The sequence below is a fragment of the Chiloscyllium plagiosum genome, chromosome 12, assembly GCF_004010195.1.
Source record: "Chiloscyllium plagiosum isolate BGI_BamShark_2017 chromosome 12, ASM401019v2, whole genome shotgun sequence".
NCBI classification, from domain to species: Eukaryota; Metazoa; Chordata; class Chondrichthyes; order Orectolobiformes; family Hemiscylliidae; genus Chiloscyllium; species Chiloscyllium plagiosum.
This window is the reverse complement of record NC_057721.1, coordinates 3,811,721-3,838,282: the sequence shown is the minus strand read 5'-3', so window position 1 is coordinate 3,838,282 and position 26,562 is coordinate 3,811,721. Positions and strand designations below refer to the sequence as shown.

Here is a 26,562-nt window from a genome sequence, read left to right as displayed (position 1 = left end):
CGGGAAATAGCAGGAGGGAGACTGGTGGGAACTTTGGGCGTCGTGATGTGGTCGCAGTCCTTGCCCCTTTATTGCAATCTGAAATGGAACTTGGGGCCAGCCAGGGTTTCCCAGGCAACCTGCCTGTGATGCTGAGCCGAGGGTTGTGTTGCTCAGGAGGTAACTGCATTTCCAATGAGCTGCTTCCTCCCAGACTTCCTGTCAGGCCGATCCTACCGTGCTCTCCTTTGACTGGACACCTGTCTCCACTCCCCCCACAGCTCTTCACAAATCTGTAGAGTCATCGAGGCATACAGCATGGAAACAGACCCTTCAGTCCAACTTGTCCATGCCAACCAGATACCTCAACCCAATCTAGTCCCATTTGCCAGCACTTAGCCCATAACCCTCTAAAACCTTCCTATTCATATACCCTTCCAGATGCCTTTTAAATGTTATAATTGTACCAGCCTCCATCACTTCCTCTGGCAGCTCATTCCACACACCCACTACCCTCTGTGTCAAAAAGTTGCCCCTTAAGTCCCTTTTATATCTTTTCCCTCTAACCTTAAACCTATGCCCTCTAAGATTAGATTAGATTACTTACAGTGTGGAAACAGGCCCTTCGGCCCAACAAGTCCACACCGACCCGCCGAAGCGTAACCCACCCATTCCCGTACATTTACCCCTTTACCTAACACTACAGGCAATTTAACATGGCCAATTCACCTGACCTGCACATCTTTGGACTGTGGGAGGAAACCGGAGCACCCGGAGGAAACCCACGCAGACACGGGGAGAATGTGCAAACTCCACACAGTCAGTCGCCTGAGTCGGGAATTGAACCCGGGTCTCTGGCGCTGTGAGGCAGCAGTGCTAACCACTGTGCCACCGTGCCGCTCTAGTTTTGGATTCCCCTACCTTGGGAAAAAGACCTTGTCTATTTATCCTATCCATGCCCCTCATGATTTTATAAGCCTCTATAAGGTCATCCCTCAGCCTCCAATGCTCCAGGGAAAATGGCCCCACCCTATTGACCCTCTCCCTATAGCTCACACCCTCCAACTCTGGCAACATCCTTGTAAATCTTTTCTGAACCCTTTCAAGTTTCATAACATCCTTCCTTATAGCAGGGAGCCCAGAATTGCACACAATATTCCAAAACTGGTCTGACCAATGTGCTGTACAGCTGCAACATGACCTCCCAACTCCTCTCCTCAATGCACTCAATTTCAAATCCTAGGCAAAAAGTGGGTACTGCAGATGCTGGAGATTAGAGTCAAGATTAGAGTGCTGCTCGAAAAGCACAGCACGTCAGGCAGTATCCGAGAAGCAGGAAAATCAATGTTTTGGGCAAAAGCCTTTCATCAGGAATCCTTCGATGCTGCCTGACCTGCTGTGCTTTTCCAGCCCCACCACTCTAAACTCAATTCCAAATCCTTCCCTGTGGCCTCAGACACTAGCCCCCCCCCCCCCCCCCCCACTCTGGCAAGGCCTTCAATGGGGTTCCAGACCTCTAACCCTAGCTCACCACACCCAGACTGAGACCACCATCCATACTGGTGCCACCTTTTCCAGTTTCCCAACCATGGCCTCCATTGCCCTCCCAGCCTGCATCACCCACACCCTCATCCTTTGACCATGCCCTATGATCACATCCTTTATAATAGACCCCCAGCATTTTACCCACTTACTGACTTTAAGGTAATTGGCCTAAAGTCCTGGTTGTCCTCCATCTTCCTTCACATCATGGGGTTGCATTTTCCACCTTCCAATCTGTGGGGTCTGTTCCAAAATCTGTAGAACTTTGGAAGATTACAACCAACGCGTCCACTTATCCCTGGCCACCTCCTTCAGTACCCTGGGATATAGATTATCAGACCTGAGGCATTCACCAGTTTTCAGTGCCATTTGTTTCTCCAGCAATTTTTTAGAGGAGCTGAACAAGTCTGTAGATGAGGATACTGCAATTGATGTGGTTTATATGGATTTCACCAAAATCTTTGGTGAAATCCTAAATGGGAGAGTGATTGAGAAGGTAAAAGCGCATGGGATCCTGGCTAACTTGGTAAATTGGATCCCAAGTTGGCTTAGTGACAGGGGCAGAGGATGATGGTAGAAGGCTGTTTGTGATGTAGATGAGAAGGTGGGGAGGTGGATGATAAGTAAGTTTGAGGATGACAGAAAGATTGGTCGGATGCTGAGGAAGAGGGTTTGGGTTACAAGAAACTAGACAAATTAGTCAGATGGGGCATAACCTTCAAGGCTGTAGGACTAAAGCTGAAAAGTGGGATTAGTGCAGATAGGTCAGTGCAGACTCAATGGGCCGAAGGAGCTCTTCTGTGCTATGTGCCTTTCTGGCTATTTATTTCCAATACTAATTTCTTCCACTTACTCCTCCTCCATAGACTCTTAGCACGTCTTGAAATTATTAATGCCTTCTGCTATGAAGACAGAAATAAAATGGTTGTTTATTTGCTCTGTAATTTCCTTGTTTTCCACTAACAATTCTCCTGTTTTAGACTGTAAAAAGTCCTGAATTTAATTTCACCAATCTTTTTTTTCCCCTTTCATGTACCTTGCAGGTTTACTATTTTTGTCTTATTAATCAACGTCTTGATCTTGGTAGTTTTGTGACTTCTAAACTGCTCCCAGTTCTCAAGCTTGCTATGTTTTTCTAGATGATTCCTCATTGGATCTAATACCATCCTTAATTTCTTTTGTTAGCAATGATTGGACCACTATATCTGCTGTGTTCCTTCACCCGAAAGGAATGTATAATTGCTGCAATGTATTAATTCATTCCTTGAGCGTTCACCATTGCCTGTCTGTTGACCTGGTTAACCGCAGGCTGCAGTGGCCACTGCAAGGCAGGTTAGATTGAAGGCCCAAATCCATTCTCTGTGACTTTATTCCAGTTGTGTTTGGAGACTTCAGGTTCACTTGCCCTCACTCCTCACAGCCCTTTGCATCCAATGCCCTTAAGTCCAGAATACCACCCATGCCAACTCATATTAATGCTGCCCTCCCATCAACTAACTCCCTCCATCACCCCTTTCATGTCAACTCAGTGCCAACTCATACTCTGTTCCAAACGATGTTCACTAGGTGAATGACTAATGTGTTTAATTTTTTTCACTCATGAGATGTGGGCAGCCCAGGTTGGCACAGCATTTTATTGCCATCCCTAGAAATTCTTGCAAAGGTGGTAATGAGCTGTCTGTACATGTGCCTCTTATGACTGTAATGTCACAATCTAAAGCTGTGCAGGTTAGGTGAACTGGCCATGCTAAATTGCCTGTAGGGTTCGGGGATGTGTGGGTTAGGTGCATTAGTCAGGGGTAAATGTAGAGTAATAGGGGAATGGGTCTGGGAAGGTTACTCTTTGGAGGGTCGGTGTGGACTTGTTGGGCCGAAGGGCCTGTTTCCACACTGTAGGGATTTTATGATTCTATGATATTATGACCTTTAGAGAAAGGGATAACATGTAGATATAGCAACTAGCTAGGAAAAATAATGGGATGTTAACTTTTGTTACAAAGTGGAATAAAGAATTCGTACTAAAGTCATGTCTAATTACAGTTGCAGCAGGCATTGGGAAAGCCACACATGTGGAGTAGTGAGTGCACTTTGGGTCCTTATCAAAGGAAGGACACACTTGTTGTAGTGGTAGTGCCCTAGATTGGTTCCAGGGATGAGGGAATTGTGCTTTGAGGAAGGATTGAGTAGACCAGCTGGATATTCTCTGATATTTAGAAAATGAGAAGTGATCTGACAGAAACCTATAATATTCTGAAGAGATTAACTGGGCTGGAAGCCGAGAAAATATTTTTCCTGGTGACATTGGAGAGGAGAGTGCTGATTAGTTGGGAAGTGGACTCTGACTCATAGAGGCATTGCTATGGAGAATGCATCCATTAATAGTGGCGATGAATGACACATTCCCTCTCCATTGATAACTCTTGCGAATAATCCTGATGAGGGCATGACAAAAAGTTTTGACACCATTTGTCTTTTTCAGTGATGCTCACGTTCTATGCATCAAGAGGCTTTGATGTAGAACATAGATCACAGTCTTGTTGAGCAGAGGTTTGAAGGGCCAAATAGCCTGTTCCCGCTCCTATTTCTTACAACTTATGGTGTGGAGCCAAGTGGTCATTGTATCCATGGATTATGGATGCAGCAAAGACAGTATTTCTTCATGTTTTGTTATTTGAATGGCATTGATATACATATGCCTTCAACTGGATATAACCAATCACATCCCTTCTGTCATCACGTCCACCAGACCTGGTTCGATCTGTCTTCATTGATACGGCCCTGAGTTGATCGTTTGGTTGATCAGTCTTTCTGGATTAAGCTGCCCTGGATTTTGGGATTTGGGGTTTCTGTCCTGCACTGCTATGGGACTACTGCCCAGGTGTCTACTATCTTCCCTTGTAGTCTGCCGCATTTCAGTCTCTGCCTTACCTTGGAGTGACTATAATCTGGCTTTCAGGAGTTCCGGCAAACTCTATTCCATACAGATCCCACTCTCTGTCTTCCTGGAGAACATTGCACCACTCCCCCACCAACCCCCCTAGCCCATCATGATATAAGCTCAGAAGATCCGGGCATCATCACCTTGCTCTGCACATGGCAGACGCTGCTTTTCCCAAGGTGCACTGCGGTTCAGTGTGCGGTGACGATAACAGACCTTCCCTCACGCCAGTTAGAATCTGATGAATGCGGGTTTTTTTTTGGTTCTTTAATGGAGAAATACAAAACCTTGTGCCTTTCATAACTGCGTTCCCAATCTCTGGTACCGGTGCAAGTTTGCCATTTAGGTTTGCGGTTTCTTAGGAGGTAAATCTTCCCAATTCTGGTGCGGCTAAAAAAATGACCAAACTTGAGAAAATTCAACTGATCACAACAGAACCCGAACGCGGTGGACACTGACAGAAAGGAACGGGAAGAGATGGGGTTGGAGATGGCATGGGAAAGGGTGAGTGAGGTGGTGAAATTTAGCTCAATACACCACTTTGGCCATGAGTGCTTTGCAGGTCCTGTTGCTGAAATGACCCCGGTGTGTGAGGGCTCAATCTTGCTTTGCAGCAGGTAGGGAGTGAGTTGCAATTGGATTTGGAACTGTAATCATTTAGCATCTGCAGCTTGGAGATTTTTTTTTCAGCTCAGTTGTTTCCTTTACTTCATTGTTTGGCACTGCTCACTTGGCAAGGCGTGACTCTGAGCACATTTTCCTGGACACAACGGTGTGCTCACAATTATCTGCTTCTTCCACATGTTAACTAAAGGAGAGCGAGCTTCGCTCCATATTTTTTGTTTGTTCACAAAGGGATTACCCGACAGTCCACTGCACCGCTTACAAAGGAGTCATCAAGTCATACAGTATAGAAACAGGCCCTTCAGCCCAACTTGTCCATGCTGACCAGATTTCCTGAATTGGACTATTCCATTTGCCTGGGTTTGGCCCATTTCCCTCTAAACCTTTCCTATTCATGTACCTGTCCAAATATCTTTTAAATGTTGTAACCGTACCTACCTTTACCACTTCCTCTGGCAGCTCTATACACCCTCTGTGTGAAAAAGTTGCCCCTCAGGTCCTTTTTAAATCTTTCCCGTCTTGCCTTTAAACTTATGCCCCCTAGTTTTGGACTCCTCTACCCTGGGGGAGACATCTGGCTATTTACAGTATCCGTGCCCCTTATGTAAGGTCTCCGTCCACCCAACTCCCCCAACCCCAACAGCTTCCTACGCTCCAGGGAAAAAAAATCCCAGGCTATCTGGCCTCTCCTTATAACTCAAATCCTCCAGTCTCTGTAACATCCTTGGAAATCATTTTTTGCACCCTTTCCAGTTTAATAACTTCCTTCCTTCCTCGTTGACCGATGGACTGCACCAATCAGATCAAGGGAGAATTGGGTGTCACCTCTTGACTATGGTTATGACCTTACTGATGAAACGTCGAGCTGTGTACAATTTCCAAATGATCAGAGCCTAACATATCAATCCTAGAATAGGCATGTGCCTACAGATTGGAAAATTCTAGCACAACCGAGCTTTCTTGAGAGATAATCTACTGCCCGGTTTGGAGAGCTCTGGAAGCGTGATCATTTCATTTTGGGTGGGTGTTCGGTATTTTGGTCAGAATTTGGCGAATCCATTTTTTCGACACGCGTTGATTTGGTTTGATTTATTATTGTCACATGTACCTCAGTGCAGTGAAACGTTTTGTTATGTGTGCAGTACAGACAGATCAAACCACAAGGTGCGAGGAATACTATGTTATAGGAGCGGAGAAGGTGCACTAAGCGTGAGATCAACGTTAAGTTTAAAGTTTCAGAGGACAATTCAGAAGTATAATAACAGTGGGGAAGAGGCTGTTCTTGAATCTATTCGTACGTGTATCCAAACTCTTAAATCTTCTGCACGACGGAAGAGGGTGAAGGAACGTGCAAATTGGGTGGGAGGGGTCTTTGATGATCTTGGCTGCTTTCCTGAGGCAGAGGGAAGTGTAGATGGCTTCACTGGATGGAAGGCTAGTTTGTGGAATGGACTGGGCTGCGTTCACAGCTCTCCCTAGTTTGTTGCGGTCTTGGGGAGAGCGGTTGTCGTTGCCGAGCTGTGATGCATCCAGATAGGATGCTTTCTATGGTGCATCTATAAAGATTGGCAAGAGTTCTTGCAGACTTGCCAAATTTCCTTAGCCTCCCCTGGAAGTAGAGATGTTGAAGCGCTTTCTTGAACGTTGCGTCAACCCACGAGGGGACCAGGATGGATTGTTGGTGATTGTCACTCCCAGGAACTTGATGCTCCTCAGCATCAGTGATGCAGACAAGGATCGTGCCCTCCAGTCCAGATCCTAATTTCAATGACCAGCTCTTCCTTTTTGCTGATGTTGATGGAGAGGTGGTTGTCTTTACACCACGCTAAGCACTCTTATCGCTTTCCTTTGTTCTGAGTCATTGTTTGAGATCTGCGCTACAATGGTGGTGTCATCAGCAAACTTGAGTTGGAGCGGATTTTAGCCACACAGTTGTGAGTGTGTAAAATGTGTAGTAGGGTGTAGGTTTGCTCGTGGAGTTGTAGGTTTGATATCCAGACGTTTCATTACCTGGCTAGGTAACATCATTAGTGGCGATCTCCAAGTGAAGCGAAGCTGTTGTCTCCTGCTTTCTATTTATATCTTTCTCCTGGATGTGGTTCCTGGGGTTTGTGGTGATGTCATTTCCTGTTCGTTGTCTGAGGGGTTGATAGATGGTATCTAGATCTATGTGTTTGTTTATGGCGTTGTGGTTGGAGTGCCAGGCCTCTAGGAATTCTCTGGCATGCCTTTGCTTAGCCTATCCCATGATAGATGTGTTATCCCAGTCGAAATGGTGGGTTTTTTTTCATCCGTGTGTAGGGCAACAAGGATCCACCATTTCCTGGCACCACCCACAACCACCATCCCCACCCCCCACCATGGCCTGGGCTCGCAGGCTGAGCCGAGGCTCCAGGTTCATGGCTAGGCCTGAGAGCCTGACAGCGGAGATGACGAGTTTGGTCCCAGCGGCACTGGCTGCACCAGCAAGGCTGGCCCAGTGCCAAATCTATGGTGGCAGCAATGTTGGTGGAGGCAAGATTGTAGCGGCAAATGGCAACTCTTGGTCCCTGCAGCAGTGTCATTGGTTTAGCAGCAGGGACTCAAGGCATTGAGGATGGAGGAGCCTGTATCTAGGCCGGTGGCTGAGCTCGGAATGGGAGCTGTCCCAAAGGTTATTGTGTGATTTTTAACATTGTCCACCCCAGTCCAACACCAGCTCCTCCAAATCACATAAGATGAACTTTATTGTTTTATTTTTCTGGCGTTATGTTCTACGTTTTGGTCTCCTTTGTGTGTTTTAAAATGGCGCTGGAGAGTGACGACACTAAAAAACACTTCTCGGCGTATTCGTAATAAATGCATGTGAGAATAAATCGAATCAAATCAAACGTGAGGGGGGTACATTAGCCAAGACTTCACCCGTCTGTGGAAGGCGTGTTTCGAGTGTGTGTCTAAAAAAAAAGCCTATTGTCGTTAAGTAATGCTGATTTATTTTGTGCCCGTTGTAATACTGTGGTGTCTATGAAATGAATGTTTTCCTTATGCATAGAGGCTTTAAGTTTAATGGAGGCTTGATTGTCATTAAGGATACCGACATATGCTTGAATTTAGTTTCTGCATGAGTTTCAATATCCCAGAGGTCAGCAGAAGGTATTGTTGCTACACGACCCCATCACATTAGTGAGAATGATAAAGGAGTCTCTGAGAAATGAAGAGGAGCCCTGGAGGACATCTCTGGAAAGTAAATGTTTGGAGAAAAGAGACACGTCAGTGAGGACGATGTTAGAGGTTCCAGAGATATGGATGAATGCCTGAGCAGCAGTTGAGATGAAAGCTGGGGAGAGACAATTGATATTACGGTGATGGAATGGTAGAGAGTGCTGTAAATGGTCAGCAGCTCAGAAATCAAAGGCCCTGCTGACGAAACTGTCACAGTGTTGGAAATACATTAAAATTCATCACTGAATCCTGACAAAACTGGCCGGAAGATGTCGACAGGTCACGAACCTATAGCTCTCAGGAAATGGTAAAGGAATAAGTCCAATTTCAGAAACCGCATTAACACAGAAACTGTGCCCCGAGGTCTAAAGATGGCAAATATTATCTTAATTTTTCTTCTTTCAAGAGCTTAGCGCAGAATCGAATGTAATTGTGCAAGCAACCTAATATTGATCAGGATTGAAAAATCAGAGAATTGTACAAGATGGACTTTATTTCAGCGTTCATCAAGGGAACACAGTGCGATTTCTCTCCAGGAGAGCTGTTTTGAGGAGTGGCTGTGTTTGATATTGAGTGCGATCCAGGAGATAATATCAACAGGGAGCATTTGATGAGGATTCAAGTAGACACTTATTTAAGATTTGTCAAAGTACCAACTTCAGTATCAATTTAATTAAAACAGGCCTCGGAGTGGAAAGTTATTTTTCTTTGCTGGAACCTGACTGAGAAATTACTGTGAAGCAACTGGGGGCTTGGGGGAAGAGGGTGGGTGGGGGAAGATTTAGTTGTCTGTTTGTCCTTGCGTCAACCCTATTGGAAACCCTGAGCTGATTTGCATAGTAAGAACATCAGTGAATGGGATTTCAGAGGAGCTTCCTGCTGCTTCTTTAGGATGATGGTGGACAGGGTAGCGTGCATATGGATGTGTAGCTTAACCAGTCCTGTTTCAACTTTCAGTCACCCTCTGCAACATATTACCGCACTTCCAGGCACTGATCGATTTGCCAAGTGGTTCCCACACTTAGAAGCATTTGAATGGTAATTGCGGCTGCTTTATACAGGCCTGGCTACTCCTGGCCATCCCATGAGGAGGGACTGGTGTGAATTCTCGTGTGATGATGATCCTGCCTTCCTTCATATCAATGACAATGATCTAATAACCGATCACTCATCAGGGGTTGATTAACTCCGAGGTTTAATTGACGCAAAACAGTAAGACGCATCCTAAGTTACAAAGCAGATATTACAGCAAGCTTTCAAACACAGAGCACACCAACTCTCAGGCAGAGTCACAACGTCATATACATATAGCACATAGTGTCCTTAAAGGTGAACTGTCTGAAAAGTAAGGTACTTCTAGCACATATCCAACAGGCACATCATAATGGACTTCACCATGAATGATGAAAGTAATCCTCTCCCACGGTCCTGTAACAGAAAGGGGTGGAAGTTCAGTCAGTTCCGGAAATCCACCCACTTGCTGAAACGATGCTAAACGATGTGAAATTTCCAGGCAATTAGAAACAAACATAATAAATGGAACATGCTCCTGCTGGGAGCAAGGCATTGATTAGTGGAGCTCTGCCTAGCTCAATATCTCTCCTCATCATTCATAAAATAGCACAAGAAATACACCTTAGTCTCCTCCATCAACGTTTTCAATGATTCTAAAATCTCAGAGTTGATATCTAAGAGATTTTCCAGCGGTAAGGACATTTCACAGATAAACTGAGAGTGCTGATCTGCTGGAACACGGGGTGTTGAAACAGATAATGCATAAAGCAGTCTTGAGATTCGCTCCCTGTTTTCCCACACATTGTGGGAATATGGAATACACTCCCTGCAATATGCAATTATTGCTGTCTCAGTGAACATCTGGGTGAAAGTCTGTTCAGAAACCAAATTAACAGTTATGAAGATAAACACAGCGAGAGATAATTGAATATTCTCTGGAACACGCTGGGCTTTTGAAACAAGGGGACCTTGGGAACACAGTGCCAAGGGAAATAACTACTCAGGATAAATCACATCTCCGAGATGGCTGAGCCTGTCAATGTGGAATCCTGCTCCTTTTAGGAATATGAAAACCCTTTTTGCAGTGTTATAAAAGGGAATGAATGTGGGTCATTCTCCACAGGAAAGTGGTTTTACCAGCTCAGTGGCATTTCCTCGTTCCATGATTTCTCCAGTATAAATAGTTGTCTGACAGTACAGAGTCTGAGCATTGCTAAAAAGACTTACATTTTGTTGAAACCTTTCATCTTGTCCTCAGCAGCGGACTGAGTTGCAAATGGAAAGAACGTGTTATATCTTTATAAACTTAACAAAGCAGGTTCAATTGCTGTGACCAATCGGAACTGACCTCCCTGCTTTAAATTTACGCAAAACTTGGCAGTTGACCGTCAGTCATCATCAAGCTGGTGCATTCTCCATAATAATGGTTTGACTAACAATAGCCCAATTGCCTATCAACTGTGACAATTTTTGCGTACAGTACTGAATTTACCTTGGTATTTGGCGTATACCCTGAGGGGTGCAAGATAGAAAACTTCAAAAATGTTTTTTGAACACCGTCTGGTTGTGTTTGACAAATGGCAGTGGTGTTCCAATTACATGCCCATGTGAAGAGTATGAGGTTTGCGATTGGTCCAATTGACATATGGGTGCAAGGACAGTAGCCAATGGTGGTTGACTGGAGAATTAACTGGTGTTGACGGCAAACTTGATTTCACACAGTTCACATTATTTAAACAATGGGACGTTATATTTTAAAACAAATGATAAGGTCATTTTAGCACAGAAAAAAGTCCTTCAGCCCATCAACTCTGGCTGTCTGCAGAGCAATCCTGCAAGTTTATTTCCCAAATGTGCCCATCAAATTACCTATTGATGTTCATAATTGCCTCATTTGGCACCTCCCCAATAGGATATTGGAGTCCTCTCTCTGAATTTCCTGAACTGGCTAGCCATCTTCTGTGTTCATAAGTAGAGGGCAGCATGGTGTCTCGGTGGTTAGTAGTGCAGATGGAAAGGATGTGTAATGTCTTTATAAATAAATCAGTTTCATTCTTAAAGGCAATTGCCTTGACCAATTAGAGTTAACCTACCTGGTTTAGATTTAAACAAAGCTTGGCAGTTAACAGTCATCACCGAACTGATGTATTCTCCATAGCAATGTCTAGACCAGTAGCAGCACAATAGCACTGCTGCCTTACAGCTCCAGGGACCCGGGTTCGATTCGAGCTCTGGGTGACTGTCTGTGTGGAGTTTGCATGTTCTTCCCCTCCTGTGTTTGCATGGGTTTCCTTAGGGTTCTCCAGTTTCCTCCCACAATCCAAAGCTGTGCAGGTGAGGTGGATCGGCCATTCTAAATCACCCGTAATGTTCAGGGGTATACAGGCGAGCTGGATTAGCCATGGGAAATAGGGATAGGGTGGGTCTGGGTGGGATGCTCTTCAGAAGGTCGGTGTGGACTCAATGGGCTGAATGGCCTGCCTTCCACACTGTGGGGATTCTATGATCTTCGACCTGCGAAGAGCTGAATCGAGCCAGGTACGCGGCCTCACGTATGTGCACCTCTTCCCTTGCAGACGAGAGCAAGTTCTCGGAAGCCATCTCGGTGCTGCTGGCCTGGTTTGAACGGGGAGAGGTGACCCGTCGCTCGGCCAACAATTTCTATTCCATGATTCAGTCCGCCAACAGTCACAGCCGGAGGCTGATGAGTGAAAAGGCGGCCCACGAGCAAGAGATGGAAGACGCCAAGGAGCGCTTCAAAAACGCTTTAGCGCGGATCCTGACTGGATGTAAGTGAGATTTGCTTTTTGGCCTTCTGTCAGCTCTGTGAAAGTACCAGGGGTAAGTACTCGTGCTGAAAGTTCTAGAACATGGGCCCATCTTGACAGGACTAGATATTCAGGTAGGAAATCTTTCACTTCGTCTTTCGAGTCAGGAGGCCTTTTGTAGGAACCTGAGTATATAATTCATACAGGTACAGCAAACAGCTCACTGACCTCCACCTTCATATTTGACCAGTTAAGCTCAGCAGCATCATGTGTAAGAGCATGCTGCGTGGGATGGGGTACATGATAGGTAGACGACAGGTTAATGAGTAAAGCCTGCATAATTACAAAAGGCGGGTAGGCCCAACGTTAGGGACATTTATTGGAAACTCAGGCACGATTCCCAATGTACACTGATCTTCCAAATTCTGAACATCTTTCTCCATACCTCCACATTAGGCAATGTTAACAAATGAGAAAAAGTAAAATCATTGTTTCCATAAATATCTGGTGACATAATCCTGGGAAAGATCAGCACAGCTATGAAGCACATAGACTTAAAGAGCACTTTGACTTGCGTTATAGTCGGCCCTGTTTATTTTATTGGCACATTCAGGATTATAACTACACTCTAACTATAAAGAATTAATGTGATACACAACCTGCGAACATAACCTCAGCTGAATTGTTTGCAAAGCCCTTGAAAGGAATTGGAAACTGAGCATGAGGATTATTTTCCCATTTCCTACTTTGATTCCTTCAATCATCTTTTGCTGTGCAAAAGCCCCTAGATGTATCCGAAGGGAATTCTAATTACTTCCCCAGGTTGAATCCCTTCCTGTTTCTGTTGTAACAAATTAAATTTGACTCATTAGGAACCTGATCTAAAAACGCGTGGCATAAACAAAAAAAAAAGCTGGAGCTCATTAGTTGCTGATCTCCCTCACGCGGCGAGGAAAATTACCTTGATGAGTAAACCTCGCCAATTGCAGATGGCTTGCAAGATAGGAGCTGAGTTTCAAACCAGGGGGCCATGAATATAAAAGAGAGAATCACTCACAGGCAAATGGAGGACTGAGGACGAACTTTTACGCCTAGAGAGTGGGAAGGTCTCAGCACGATGTGAAATGTCTGAACTGAGTACTTAAGATCTGTTTGGCAGATAGATAGATAAACAGACGAGGAAGAAAGAGAATAGAAGATTTTGCTGGAGGGATGAGATGAAAAGGAACCTGGGAGGAGGTTTGACTGGAGTATAAATACTGAAGGCCTACTTTGCAAGGCCTACCTTTATACCAAGGATGGTACCGGAGAATGCTGACTTTGTACTTGGTTCACTGTACTCCTGTATCCCTGTACTTGAGTACACGTGACAATAAAGCTAATTCTAATTCTACCCCTGTGCTATGCAGATAGAGAAAATGAAAAGTTTGACAATTCATTTAATGAACAATTTAAAAGGAAATCGGACTTATTTTCAGCGTGTTACATGTCTCGTTTTATCTATGGTTTTGTTTTGTTGCAGATGTCTTTCTGAAAGAATATATTGGCCAATCCGTTGAGTTGTGCCAGTGAGGGTTGGGTCTAGCATATGTGCCGAAGGGTTACGGCATATCACCGGCTTCCGGGCTGGAAAGGCTTGTGGTGGGGGAGGGAAGGGTGAAACAATTGGGCTGCCCAGTCAGACCGGTCGTGGTGAATTAGCTCAATAATCGAGACCAGGATTTGGGGATGACCTGTCCGTGTTGCGCCCCTGTGTTCTTTAGGCGTAAGAGGGGCCACGTTGGCAAGTGCTCCTCCAGCTCTCGCTGGGCTGTGCTCTACCCCATCATCCTCCTTGCAATGCTCTGCATTTGTCTTTCACCCCAGCCTCAAGTGTTAGGGTACTGAGAGAGTGAGGGCAATGTCCCTTCTGTGTTAAACTGACATACGCAGCAGAAATGAGCGATTTGGCCTGTTGAGCCGACCCTCCCCACCGATAATATCTTGACTGATTGAATTTGTGGCCTCAGTCCACCCTCCCAGCTCCACCATTGATGCCCAGTGACGAACAGTGACTAGCCTTTATTGTGGGGAGGACAAGGCAGTGCTCGCATCATAAGTCTGGCCCTGGGGGACAGCAGGGACCATTCCATTCTCCTTGGAATATTTGAATGTTAACGTGTGTGTAAAACTCTATCTGGCCACAGCTTTACCATCAGTTGGTGAGTGAGGGCTAGGAGGAGAGGGAGGAATTTCTTGCATTATATGTGGCTTGCAGTACATTCAGTAAACAAAAATCATTGAGCCCCTCCCCCTCTCATTACTTTCAGCACAAGGTGGTTGTGAGTTCTGTCTCTATATCTCTCCCATCTCCCCTTTCATGAGGAATACATATGCAAACTGAACTGAACTGAACCACTGGCCTCGAACTTTAATTTCAGCCCCTATCTGGAGATCTTTATTTCATCCATCAGTCTGTATAAGGGGTAAATAGTATTGGACTGGCAAGGTGATGGAGGCATTGAGGCATCAGGTTAGCCCATCTTCAGTTGGCGTACTGTAAGTACAACCGAGACACTCACTGGCACCATTTAAAGGCACCGCTTCATTGGTAATCTGTGTTATTCTGTCACTGAGGTTGGCATGATCCTGCCGTGGCAGTGACGGAGTGCCTTTAAGATCGGTGAAATCAGCACAGTGGTGCCCCTGTCTGTCTCTGCTTTGTTCTTTCGTCATTCCTGATCAAAACATAAACTGGTTGTTTTGTTTGACTTCCTTGTTCACCAAAGTTGAGCAGATTGTTGCAGTGTTCAAGGCTGCCTCGAAGCAAAAGGCTTGGGACCATTTCTCAAAAGCTCAACGCAAGAACATTGATATTTGGCGAAAGCAAGCTGAGGTTGGTAAATCCATCTTCTTCCAATTCTATCAATTGCTTCAAGAGTGTGTGCGACTCGATTTGCAGTATTACCTATTGTGTTCTCAGTTAACGAATCAAATCACTCTGTCAGTCACTGCTGTAACATCATCAGCGTTTGCATTCTGTATTGATTCTGTAATGTGCAATGCTATTCGGGTGCCACAGCTAAGTATTTTGATGCTTTTTAAAGAATTTAACTGCAGGCTATATTTTAGGTTTCCATTGGTAATGTGTTTCCATTGGCTTGTGAATTGTCTTTGATCATGAAGTCTGTTTCAGTATAGACAGTTGTATTGGCTTCAGTAAAACCCACGGCTAAAACATGTTTTCTATTTGATGTGACCAGGAGGTATTTTTTATTTTAGTTTTTGCCTCGTTTAACCCGGGCCACAGATATTTTAAAAGTCAGCCACCGTCCCTTCGTCAAATATCTGATCTGTTTTAAATCGAACGATAGAATCTAATATACAAGCAAGCATCCCTCGCACACTTTGACAGCTGACCACTGCAGAATGAATTAGGGGTTTACACAACATGCTGTAATTAACAGGGCCATTTTATTAGCATCATAAAAATTATATAAAACAAATGGAAATGTTCCCATGGAGATTGCACATTTTTAAAGGCCCCAAACATACATCACCCCTATCCCTGTTATTTCCTTGCCTTCAATTTAACTTGGCTTTGATCTTGTGTTCTTAAAAAATCCATTTTCTTTTGATCTATTTCTTCATATGACCTGTTTTCTATGATTTCAAGACTGTCCTTAGTCCAACCACTCCAAAGGCTGTTTGGCTTCAGGTTATCTGGTCATATTCTCAACCTAACAAAGCTAATTTTCAACATTTGATACCATCAAATGTAAAATGACACTGCCCAGAGATTGTAACTAGCTGTGGTAACATGGAATCCCTCTGAGTACCATTACAAGCTGAGAGACTGCTGTCTAAGTCCGAGTTTCCATCTTCGGTCCCTAATGTATAAAACATCACACTAAGGGATATTTGCTGTGAATTTGGGTGTTTTCTCTCTTTACAATGTGGAGTTCTAGAGAAGCACATCCCCAATTTCAAGGTGGCTACTCTCAATGGGCTGTCACCTACACAGAAACATATGTGCAAGTGTAGGCAAATCAGCCCTTGGAGCCCTCACCACATTCTATATGATCACGGCAAATCATACAATCTCAGTATCTCCATTCCCGCTTTCTCTCTGTGCCTCCTTGACCCCTTTCGCCACAAGGGCCACGTTCAGCTCCCTCTTGAATGTATCTATCGAACTGGCCCCAGCAGCGTCCTGTGGGAGAGAATTCCACAGGTTCACAACTCTCTTGAGTCAAGATATTCTTCCTCATCTCATGGCTTATCCCTCAATCTTAGACTGTGACCCCTCGTTCCGGTCTTCGGGAACATTCCAGCCTGTCCAATTCCATCAGGATTTCATACATTTCAATGAGATCCACCCCCCCCCCACCCCATTCTGTTAAATTCCAGTGAGTATAAGCTCAGTCGGTCCAGTCTTTCCTCATATGTCAGTCCTGCCATCCTAGGAATCAGTCTGGTGAACCTTCGCTGGACTCGCTCAACAGCAAGAATGTCCTTCTTCACATTAGGAGACCAAAACTGCACACAATACTCAGGGTGTGGCCTCACCAAGGCCCAGTATGACTGCAGTAAGACATCCCTACTCCTATGCTCAAACCCCTGTACATGTAACGTGTGCTGGCAATGAAGTCAGCTTTGAGTGGTGTTGCTGTCCATCACATATCCTTTCACTGATCAATGTTCTTTTCCTTAGCCTTTTCTTTCACTTGAGGCTGGTCTGGCTGTTTCTAAACCTTCCCTGGCTCTCTGCTGATCTCTTGACATTCCAGACCGTGTGTTTGTCGTTGCTCTGGTATCCCTTACTTTGCTGAAATGTTGGCTTAACCTGTGCCAATTCCGCCAAGAGTCAGACCTTTGCCTGTCACTCCTCCAAGACATTCTCGCTGGAGCCGTAAAAGCTACAAACATTCAGTAGGCCGGTAGCATCTGTAGAGAGAGAGAGAGACAGAAAAGAAAAATTAACGTTTCAGGTTGGTTTTCTGAGGACATGCTATTCATTGACCTGAAACCTTAATTCTGTTGATGTTCTCAGCCGTGTATTTCTGGAATTTTCTGTTTTTATATTTTACCCAGGCTTTACTTCCCATTCCGAGCACCTAGTGCCAGTTTGGCACCCAGTTGGGCTTCAGGTAGTTAATTGTTACCTGGTGACTCATCCAGTAAAGCCAGTGTTAGTACAATACACTTGCATTACCTCAAGAGTGCACACACTGAAGATTTAACCAGTCCCTCACAGCGTCTTAGTGTCAGACAATTATAACACCTCACAAATCCTTCAACTTGTTTTCAAAGTACTGTCCCCCCACTGGACAGCACACTGTGTCCACTTTCATTTGTCATTTATATAAACAATTTGGATGAGAATATAGGAGGCGTGGTTAAGGTAAAGTGGCATAGTGGACAGTGAAGAAGGCTAGCTAAAATTACAAAGAGATCTTCATCAATTGGGTCAACGGGCTGAGTAGCAGATGGAGTTTAATTTGAATAAATGCGAGGTAAAACAAACAAAGGCAGGACTTATACAATTGATGGTCGTACTGGAGAACAGAGAGACGTAGGCATTCAGGTACACAATTCTTTGAAATTTGCTTTGCAGGTACAAAGGGTGGTTAAGAAGGCATTTAGCCTGCATTGCTCAGACCTTTGAGTGTAGAGTGGGATGTCATGTTGAGGTCATACAGGATGTTCTTGAATCCTCTTCTTGAGTATTGGGTCCATTTCTGGTCGCCCTGTTACAGGAAGGATATTATTATACTGGAGAGGGTTCAGAAAAGACTTACCAGGATGTTGCCAGCAATGGAGGATTTGAGATATAAAAATACATTGGAAAGAAATCAGGAAGGCAAAAAGGGGACATAAAGCAGCTTTGGCAAATAGAATTAAGAAGAATCCAAAGGGTTTTTACAAATACATTGAGGTCAAAAGGATAACTAGGGAGAGAATAGAGCCCCTCAAAGATCAGCAAGGCGGCCTTTGTGTGGAGCCACAGGAGATGGGGGAGATACTAAATGAGTATTTTACATCAGTATTTACTGTGGAAAAGGATATGGAAGATATAGACTGTAGGGAAATAGGTGGTGACATCTTGCAAAATGTCCAGATTACAGAGGAGGATAAATCCCCAGGACCTGATCAGGTGTACCCGAGAACTCTCTGGGAAGCTAGAGAAGTGATTGCTGGGCTTCTTGCTGAGATATTTGTATCATCGAGAGTCACAGGTGAGGTGCCGGAAGACTGGAGGTTGGCTTACACGGTGCCACTGTTTAAGAAGACAAGCCAGGGAACTATAGACCAGTGAGTCTGATGTCAGGGGTGGGCAAGTTGTTGGAGGGAATTCTGAGGGACAGGATGTGCATGTATTTGGAAAGGCAAGGACTGCTCAAGGATAGTCAACATGGCTTTGTGCGTGGGAAATCATGTCTCACAAACTTGATTGAGTTTTTTGAATAAGTAACAAAGAGGATTGATGAGGGCAGAGTGGTAGACGTGATCTATATGGACTTCAGTAAGGCATTAGACAAAGTTCCCCATGGGAGACTGATTAGCAAGGTTAGATCTCATGGAATGCAAGGAGAACTAGCCATTTGGATACAGAACTGGTTCAAAGGTAGAAGACAGAGGGTGGTGGTGGAGGGTTGTTTTTCAGACTGGAGGCCTGTGACCAGTGGAGTGCCACAAGGATTCTTAGCAGGATTTATACACTTAATGGTAAGGTCCTAGAGAGTGTTGCTGAACAAACAGACCTTGGAGTGCAGGTTCATAGCTTCTTGAAAGTGGAGTCGCAGGTAGATAGGATAGTGAAGAAGGCGTTTGATATGCTTTCTTTTATTGGTCAGAGTATTGCGTACAGGGGTTGGGAGGTCATGTTGCAGCTGTACAGGTCATTGGTTAGGCCACTGTTGGAATATTGTGTGCAATTCTGGTCTCCTTGCTATCAGAAAGATGTTGTGAAACTTGAAAGGGTTCAGAAAAGATTTAAAAGGATGTTGCCAGGGTTGGAGGATTTGAGTTATAGGGATAGGCTGAACAGGCTGGGGCTGTTTTCCCTTGAGCGTTGGAGGCTGAGGGGTGACCTAATAGAGGTTTACAAAATTATGAGGGGCATGGATAGGATAAATAGACAAAGTCTTTTCCCTGGGGTCGGTTTAGGGTGAGAGGTTTAGGGTGAGAGGGGAAAGATATGAAAGAGATCTAAGGGGCAAAGTTTTCATACAGAGGGTGGTACATGTATGGAATGAGCTGCCAGAGGATGTGATGGAGGCTGGTAAATTTGCAACATTTAAAAGGCACCTGGATGGGTATATGAATAGGAAGAGTTTGGAGGGATATGGACCGGGTGCTGCCAGGTGGGATTAGATTGGATTGGGATACCTGGTCAGCATGGACAAGTTGGACCGAAGGGTCTGTTTCCATGCTGTACATCTCTATGACAGGAAAATTTTTCACTGGAAAATAGGAGGTTGATGGGTAACCTTATGGAGGTTTATAAAATCATGAGGGGAATGGATAAGTTGAACGATTTGGGCCTTTTCCTTAGGGTGGGGGAGTTCAAAACCAGGGGGCATATTTTGAGGGTGAGAGGAGAAAGATTTAAAAAGGACACAAAGGGTGTGTGGAATAAACTTCCAGAGGAAGTGGTGGATGCGGGTACAGTTACAGCGTCTAAAAGACATTTGGGTAAGTACATGAATAGGAAAAGTTTGGAGGGATACAGGTAAAACGCAGTTGAACCAAAGGGTCTGTTTCTGTGCTGTATGACTCGATAACTCACTGCCATCACTCCTCTCTCCCTATCCCTTTCCAATGAACAATGTTACGAGGGGAGAGAAGGGATGGGATTTTAATCTGTTCCTTTCCCTCAAACCCCAGAACAGCAAATGGCAAGTCTTTCGAAACCCAACTCCAACCCACTGTGAACACCCACTGGTCATATTTTAATTACAATGGATTTGACCAGACTCAGAGACCTCTCTGAAGAAGTGAGTCTATTATTGTAATAGTTAAACAAGGCTTTGCGCCTTATGTTCTAGCAGCAGTTTAAAAATAACACTCGGTGGGCCGCTCTTACTCCTTGTTTGTGTGTTTGTAACGCTTCACAGAAAGTTGGCTCACTAAAGAAAACAGATACAAGCTTTGGAGAGCACTGCGTGTGGGCTTGGAGAAACAGAGGTACTGCTCCTGACTCAATCGTCATATCTTCCACAACAATTGTTTAGTTGTTTATTTATTCACAGGATGTGGGAACAACAGGTTATGCCCACATCAAGGGTTGTCACTCTCCCCTCCCCTCTGAAATCTGGTTCTTTTGTCCATGCTTGAACCAAGGCTGTAATTACATCGGGAGTTGAATGGCCGTGATGGACCAGCTTGGCTAGGGGTTGCAGCTAGCTCTTGTACACAAGTCTTCAGTACTGTTGCTGGAATGTTGTCAGGCCCTGGAGCATTTGCAGTATCCAATGCCTTGAGTATTTACTGATTACAGGTGGCATGGATCTCGTTGACTGTAGATTAGTACCTGTGATGGATCTTTCATCCCATGATGTTGCCTGAGCAGTGGTCAGAACATTGTTGGGAACTCCCTGTCTTCTTAGAGTAAAAGTGGATCATCCACGCACCTCTTCAGCTTGAAGATTGTTGCAAATGCTTCGGCCTTATCTTTTTGAACTGATTTTCTGGGCTCCCTCACCTTTGAGGGTTTGTGGAGTCTCCTCCATCTGTTCTTTAATAGTCCACTTTATATTCCCACCCTCTGGATGTGTTGGGACCTCAGCGCTATGATCTGATCCACTGGTAACCTCTCTCTGTAAAGTGCTGTTTCTGCGATGTGATGTGCAGCTTGTCAAGATTGTGACCCTATCTTTGCTAATTATGCCAGTCTGTCCTACAGCACTCATTTAACTTGGGATTGGTCCTTTGGTTTCATGTTAATGGAAATGTGGGTTTGTTAACCATGATTGAGTACATTTCTGCCACTAATGATCTACGAAACTGCATGGATCTCTGGTTTTGAGTTGCTCAGTCTGTTCTGAATGTATCCCAGTTAGCCCGGGTGGTAGTGCCATATGGCCCAATGGTATACAGAGGGAACTTTGCCTCTACGTGGACAGTTTGGTGGTCACTGCGGCCAATACTGTCAAGAACAGAATCAACTGTGAGAGGTGGAACTAAGATATTCCACAACATGACCACTCTGCGACAATCCACCCCACCCTGTGACAGATGGTGCCCATTTACTGTCCTGGTCGAAGCAAAGTGAGGTTGGTCCTGACGCTGGGCATTAACGTAACCATCTTGCATTGTACTCCACTTACTTTTTGAAGCGAGTTGTGGGATCTTACCGCAGGCCTTGCCTGTCACTGGGAGAGAACTGGAGTCATGCTCTGGTAGGTTCATGTCCCATACTAATGCCCCAATGCAGCACTGAGGGAATGCAACACTGTCAGAGGCGGTGTGACTCTGCTGAAGAGTTAAACTAAAGCCCTCACTTCCCTATCGGTGAAATGTCTTGTGCTCTATTGTAAGGAGATGGGGAGCTTTCACTGATGTTCTGACCACCATTCAGGTAACACAATGAGAGGGACGGTTTTCTCTGTAGGACCTTGGCTGCTTGCCTGTCCTCCATTGTAGTGGTGTCACATCAGTCAAACGATGATAGCTAGTGTCCAGGGATGTGCAGGTTAGGTGGATTGGCCATGGGAAGTGCTGGGTTGCAGAGATGATCTGGGTGGGATGCTTGTTGGAGGGTTAGCATGGACTCAATGGGCTGAGTGGTCTGCTCCTACCATGTGGGGATTCTATAGCAGATACTCGGGCAGAATGGAGAGCAGATTCAGTCTGGGGTTCGATTGATAAACTTGCTACAGATTCAGCTTGCTCTGTTTGTTGATGTGTCCTTTCAAAGGTAGAATAAACGTATCGATTGAGGGTACAGCTTACTGAAAAACAACTGCAAGAAGCAAAGATGAAAGAATGCTATCGATGCCGTCAAATCTCACTTCAAGTTAGCCAATTAGCAGTGAGAGCCTTTCTGATACATGATTTGCCAACTTTTTTAATCAATAAACATTCCTTGCTCTGTCTCAAAGCAGCTTTGCAATTAGGTTTGGTCAGTTAGACTGTGCTGTGCAGTGAGGTCATTACCGTGGACCGAATCTTCATCAAACTACTTGAAAGATCCAGACCTCATCTAGAATTCAAATTAAACACTTACAGCATTGAGCTGATGGCTTAGCTCCGGGTTCGAGTTTCTGAGAGGACATGGTGTAATCGAAGTTGAAAGGCTTTGTCGTTGAGAAAGAATAGTTGGTGGACTGGGTAAAGAAGCCTGTCTTTTTACTAAATCTCAAAGCGAGCTATCATCGTTTGACTGATGTGACACCACTACAATGGAGGACAAGCAAGCAGCCAAGGTCCTACAGAGAAACTCCTCCCTCTCATTGTGTTGCCTGAATGGTGGTCAGAACATCAGTGAAAGCTCCCCATCTCCTTACATTTCACTGACAGGGAAGTGAGGAGCAATTTAGCACGGCCAATTCACCCTAACCTGCACATCCCTGGACACTGTGTGGCAATTTAGCATGGCCAATCCACCCTAACCTGCACATCCCTGGGCACTATGGGGCAATTTAGCATTGCCAATCCACCATAACCTGCACATCCCTGGGCACTATGGGACAATTTAGCATGGCCAATCCACCCTAACCTACACATCTTTGGACTGTGGGAGGAAACCGGAGCACCCGGAGGAAACCCATGCAGACACGGGGAGAAGGTGCAAGCTGCACACTGAGAGTGGAATTGAACCCAGATCTCTGGCTCTGTGAGGTAACAGTGCTACCCACTGAGCCACCGTGCCACCCCTGTCTTCTGAGCAAACTTCAGGGTGAATCTTTGACTGTGCGATTGGGTGTCTTCAAGCCCTGAGGTTGAAAGCTGTTTGGTCCTGAAATAAAACCAAAGACTGGGTGTGAGCCAGTTGGTAACTTTAAACAGGCAGTGACCCTCCACTTTGGCTTCTGCTCCTTTCACAGTTTTAACTGAAAACTGAATCCATTCTGTTAGCACTCTACTAGGTGAATACTAGAAGGAATATCTCATTATAAAATTAACATTTAAAATGAATTATACCGCAATAAAATTTGCCAGAGCATAACTGTGGTGAAATTGTACGAGAACAAAACAAACTTGCAATTTTGCTGCAAAGAGCAGGCAAGAAACCTTCTGGTGCACTGCTTATTGTAAACCTCTGGATGAGTAAAGCTCTGTATTCCCTCTGCCTCTTGATCATTCAGCATTCCCACTTTGCTGTCTTTTCCCAGAGAAAACTGTTTCCTCCAGTTCTCTTCCACAGTCCAAAGATTAGATTAGATTACTTACACAGGCCCTTCGGCCCAACAAGTCCACACCGACCCGCCGAAGCGCAACCCACCCATACCCCTACATTTACCCCTTTAACCTAACACTACGGGCAATTTAGCATGGCCAATTCACCTGACCTGCACATCTTTGGACTGTGGGAGGAAACCGGAGCACCCGGAGGAAACCCACGCAGACACGGGGAGAATGTGCAAACTCCACACAGTCAGTCGCCTGAGTCGGGAATTGAACCCGGGTCTCTGGCGCTGTGAGGCAGCAGTGCTAACCACTGTGCCACCGTGCCGCCCACATCTTTGCCCTCTGGCAAAGATGTGTAGGTTAGGTGGATTGGCCAGGCTAAGTTGCCCATAGTGTTCAGGGACTGTGCAGGTTAGGGTGGATTGGCAATGGTATATTATCCATTGTGTCGAGGGCTGTGTGGATTAGATGGGTTAGCGATGGGAAATGCAGGGTTACAGGAATTGGGTAGGTGGGTGGGTCTGGGTTGGATGCTGTTCAGAGGGTCAGTGTGGACTCGATAGTCTAAATAGCCTGCTTCCACGCTGTAGGGATTATATGAAGTCGCACCCCAGACCTTGATGACCAAGGAGGGCGTGTTTATACTGCAGCTCAAACAGACTGAGCACCCACCTACATATCCTCGCCACATCCACCAATGGGAGTTGGTACGTGGGAGAGAGATTCCTTCATGGGATGGACAGAGATTGGATTCCTTGGCATTATCCCTGCCTCCAGGCTACAACACACAGGTAGAAACATAGATTGCCATGGCAAATTGGACTTCTTGGGGGTGGCTTGATGTGGATGAGATTGGTGTCAAAAGCATGGGCAGGAGGTTGGTCCCCATACCCGCCTGCAGTGGACCTAGGACTGACATCTTCGCCCTCTTTGTAATGAAGACTTGGCATTGTGGATGAGACCTGTCTGTAGGCAGACTACTGAAGAAGAAGAAGCTACCCCTTTATGTTATTCATTGGTGGGTCTGGGCATCACTGGCTGGGCCCAGCATTTATTGCCCGTTCCTAGTTGCCCCTTGAGAAGGTGGGGGGGGATGAGCTGCCTTCTTGAACCGCTGCAGTCCTTGTGCTGTGGGTTGACCCACAATGCCCTTAGAGAGGGAATTCCAGGCTTTTGACCCAGCGACGCTGAAGGAACTTTTCCTCATTATGCTGTAGCTGTCTGCTTTACAGCTTCATTCCCCTTTGATATCTGTTTTACAATTGATGGTGCAGCCAAGGTCTGGAGGAGCTGCCTCAATGACAGATTGGAAAAGGGATAGGATTTTCTGCTCTAAAATATCAGCTCCACTCCACCCACGTCTACTCGGAGACCTCCCACAGAGAAAAGGTATTTATAAATGGAAATGAATGTGCTGGAGCTTCATTTGTAGAGGTACAAAACGAGTGGGACTGGCACACTTCATTCACTGGTTTTGTTAGTTTTCATTCTGGTCTGTGTGACTGACCTAGCTAACTGTTCCTCCATTTGTTCATCATCTCGGCGAGGGAAGGAGCTCAGATCTCAATGGTTTTACGGTTATACTGATGATTGGTTTTCAAACACTGTCCTGAGTTCGGCTCTTGTATGTGTTATGGGCCAGTCCAAACCTCCCTCAAAACATATCAGAGAGATAACCGAGGCCCTAACTTTTATCTTATTTAAAGGCAAGTGTAAGGTGTTGTGTTCCAAATGTGATTTGATTGGTCCAACTACTGGCTTTAGGTGAAACACACATTATTCTTCCACCACTGTTAAAATATAAACAACAAAAGGATTGGCATAACTTTTAACTCTATTGAAATACTTAATACAATCATATTTTATTTAACTGCTACTCATCAGCTGTTCCAATGTTGCAGTTTCCCACAGACACTCCCTTGGCAAAGGCAAATTCAGCAAAACAAGTTCCCCTCACTTGTGATCTCCCCCAACCCCGGGGAAAAGAGAAACTGAAAGGAACTATCTAGCAGCAGAGAGAGAGAGCGAGAGACAGAGAGATGTTTCTAGCTGTTTTAGTTACAAAAACTCCAGCTTCAACAACTGAAAGTAAAAACTGAAACCCTGGGTCTGTGTGGGCCTGACTCCTACACACGCTTCTTCTGTCAAAATTTTTAAAAATTCCCTAAGTTATTTACTCTGCTTTCCATGGAGCAGACCCTCAATACCAGGTTTACAAAACACCTTTTCAAGAGAATCAGCACAGAGCAAACCCCTCTTAAAGGAACATCACGTTACAGATATCTTCCAGTCCACAGTAGTTTTTGATTACTGCAGGCTCGATTCTCATGCGCTTACAATTACCACCATCAGAAGCTTGCCATCATTTTGTTGGTTTGGTCAGGGGGAAGGGGAGGCAGCATTAGACATCCAGCAGTAAGTGCACCCCATCCAATCTTCCTTTTGTCTGGCGTGGAACAGGAACGTAGACAGGAGACACCAGAGAGTCATACAGCACGGAATCAGACCCTTCGATCCAACCAGTCCATGCTGACTGTAATCCCAAACTAAACTAGTCCCACCTGCCTGCACTTGGCCCATATCTTTCCAACTCATGTGCTTATCCAAATGTCTTTTAAACATTGTAACTGTGCCCACATCCACCACTTCCCCTGAAGTTCACTCCACACACAAACCACTCTCCGTGTAAAAATATTGCCCCTCGTGCCTTTCTTAAGTCTTTCTCCTCTCACCTTAAAAATATGCTTCCTGGTCTTGGAATCACCCCCAAAGGAAAAGATCCTTGCCATTCACCTTATCTATGCCCCTCACGATTTTATAAATCTGTATAAGGTCGCCTTCCAACCTCCTACGCCCCAACAGGAAAAAAAGCTCCAGCCTCGTTCTTATATCTCAAACCCCCCCATTTCTGGCAACATTCTGGCTACATCTTTTCTGAGCTCTCGGCAGCTTAATAATATCCTTTCTAAAGCAGAGAGACCATAACTGGACACAGTACTCCAGAGAGGCCTCACCAACGTCCTGTGCACCCTCAACATGACGTCTCAACTCCTATATACTCAAAGGACTGAGCAATGAAGGGAAGTGTGCTAAATGCATTCTGAGTCACATGTGACGCAAACGTCGAAGAATAATGGACCTGAACCCGTAGGTCTCTCTGTT

At 45.2% G+C, this 26,562-nt stretch overlaps 1 protein-coding gene across 1 annotated transcript in view; it reads left to right on the top strand.

Annotated features, from left to right (window-relative positions):
* enox1 (ecto-NOX disulfide-thiol exchanger 1) overlaps nucleotides 1-20,218 on the top strand; it is a 91,330-nt gene extending 71,112 nt beyond the window's left edge. The window contains exons 6-8 of the mRNA XM_043700308.1: nucleotides 11,875-12,087; nucleotides 14,835-14,941; nucleotides 19,936-20,218. Of these exons, the coding sequence (XP_043556243.1) occupies nucleotides 11,875-12,087; nucleotides 14,835-14,941; nucleotides 19,936-20,004 (389 nt within the window). The 3' untranslated portion in view covers nucleotides 20,005-20,218. The remainder of the gene's footprint in view (nucleotides 1-11,874; nucleotides 12,088-14,834; nucleotides 14,942-19,935) is intronic.
* Nucleotides 20,219-26,562: the final 6,344 nt, after the last annotated feature.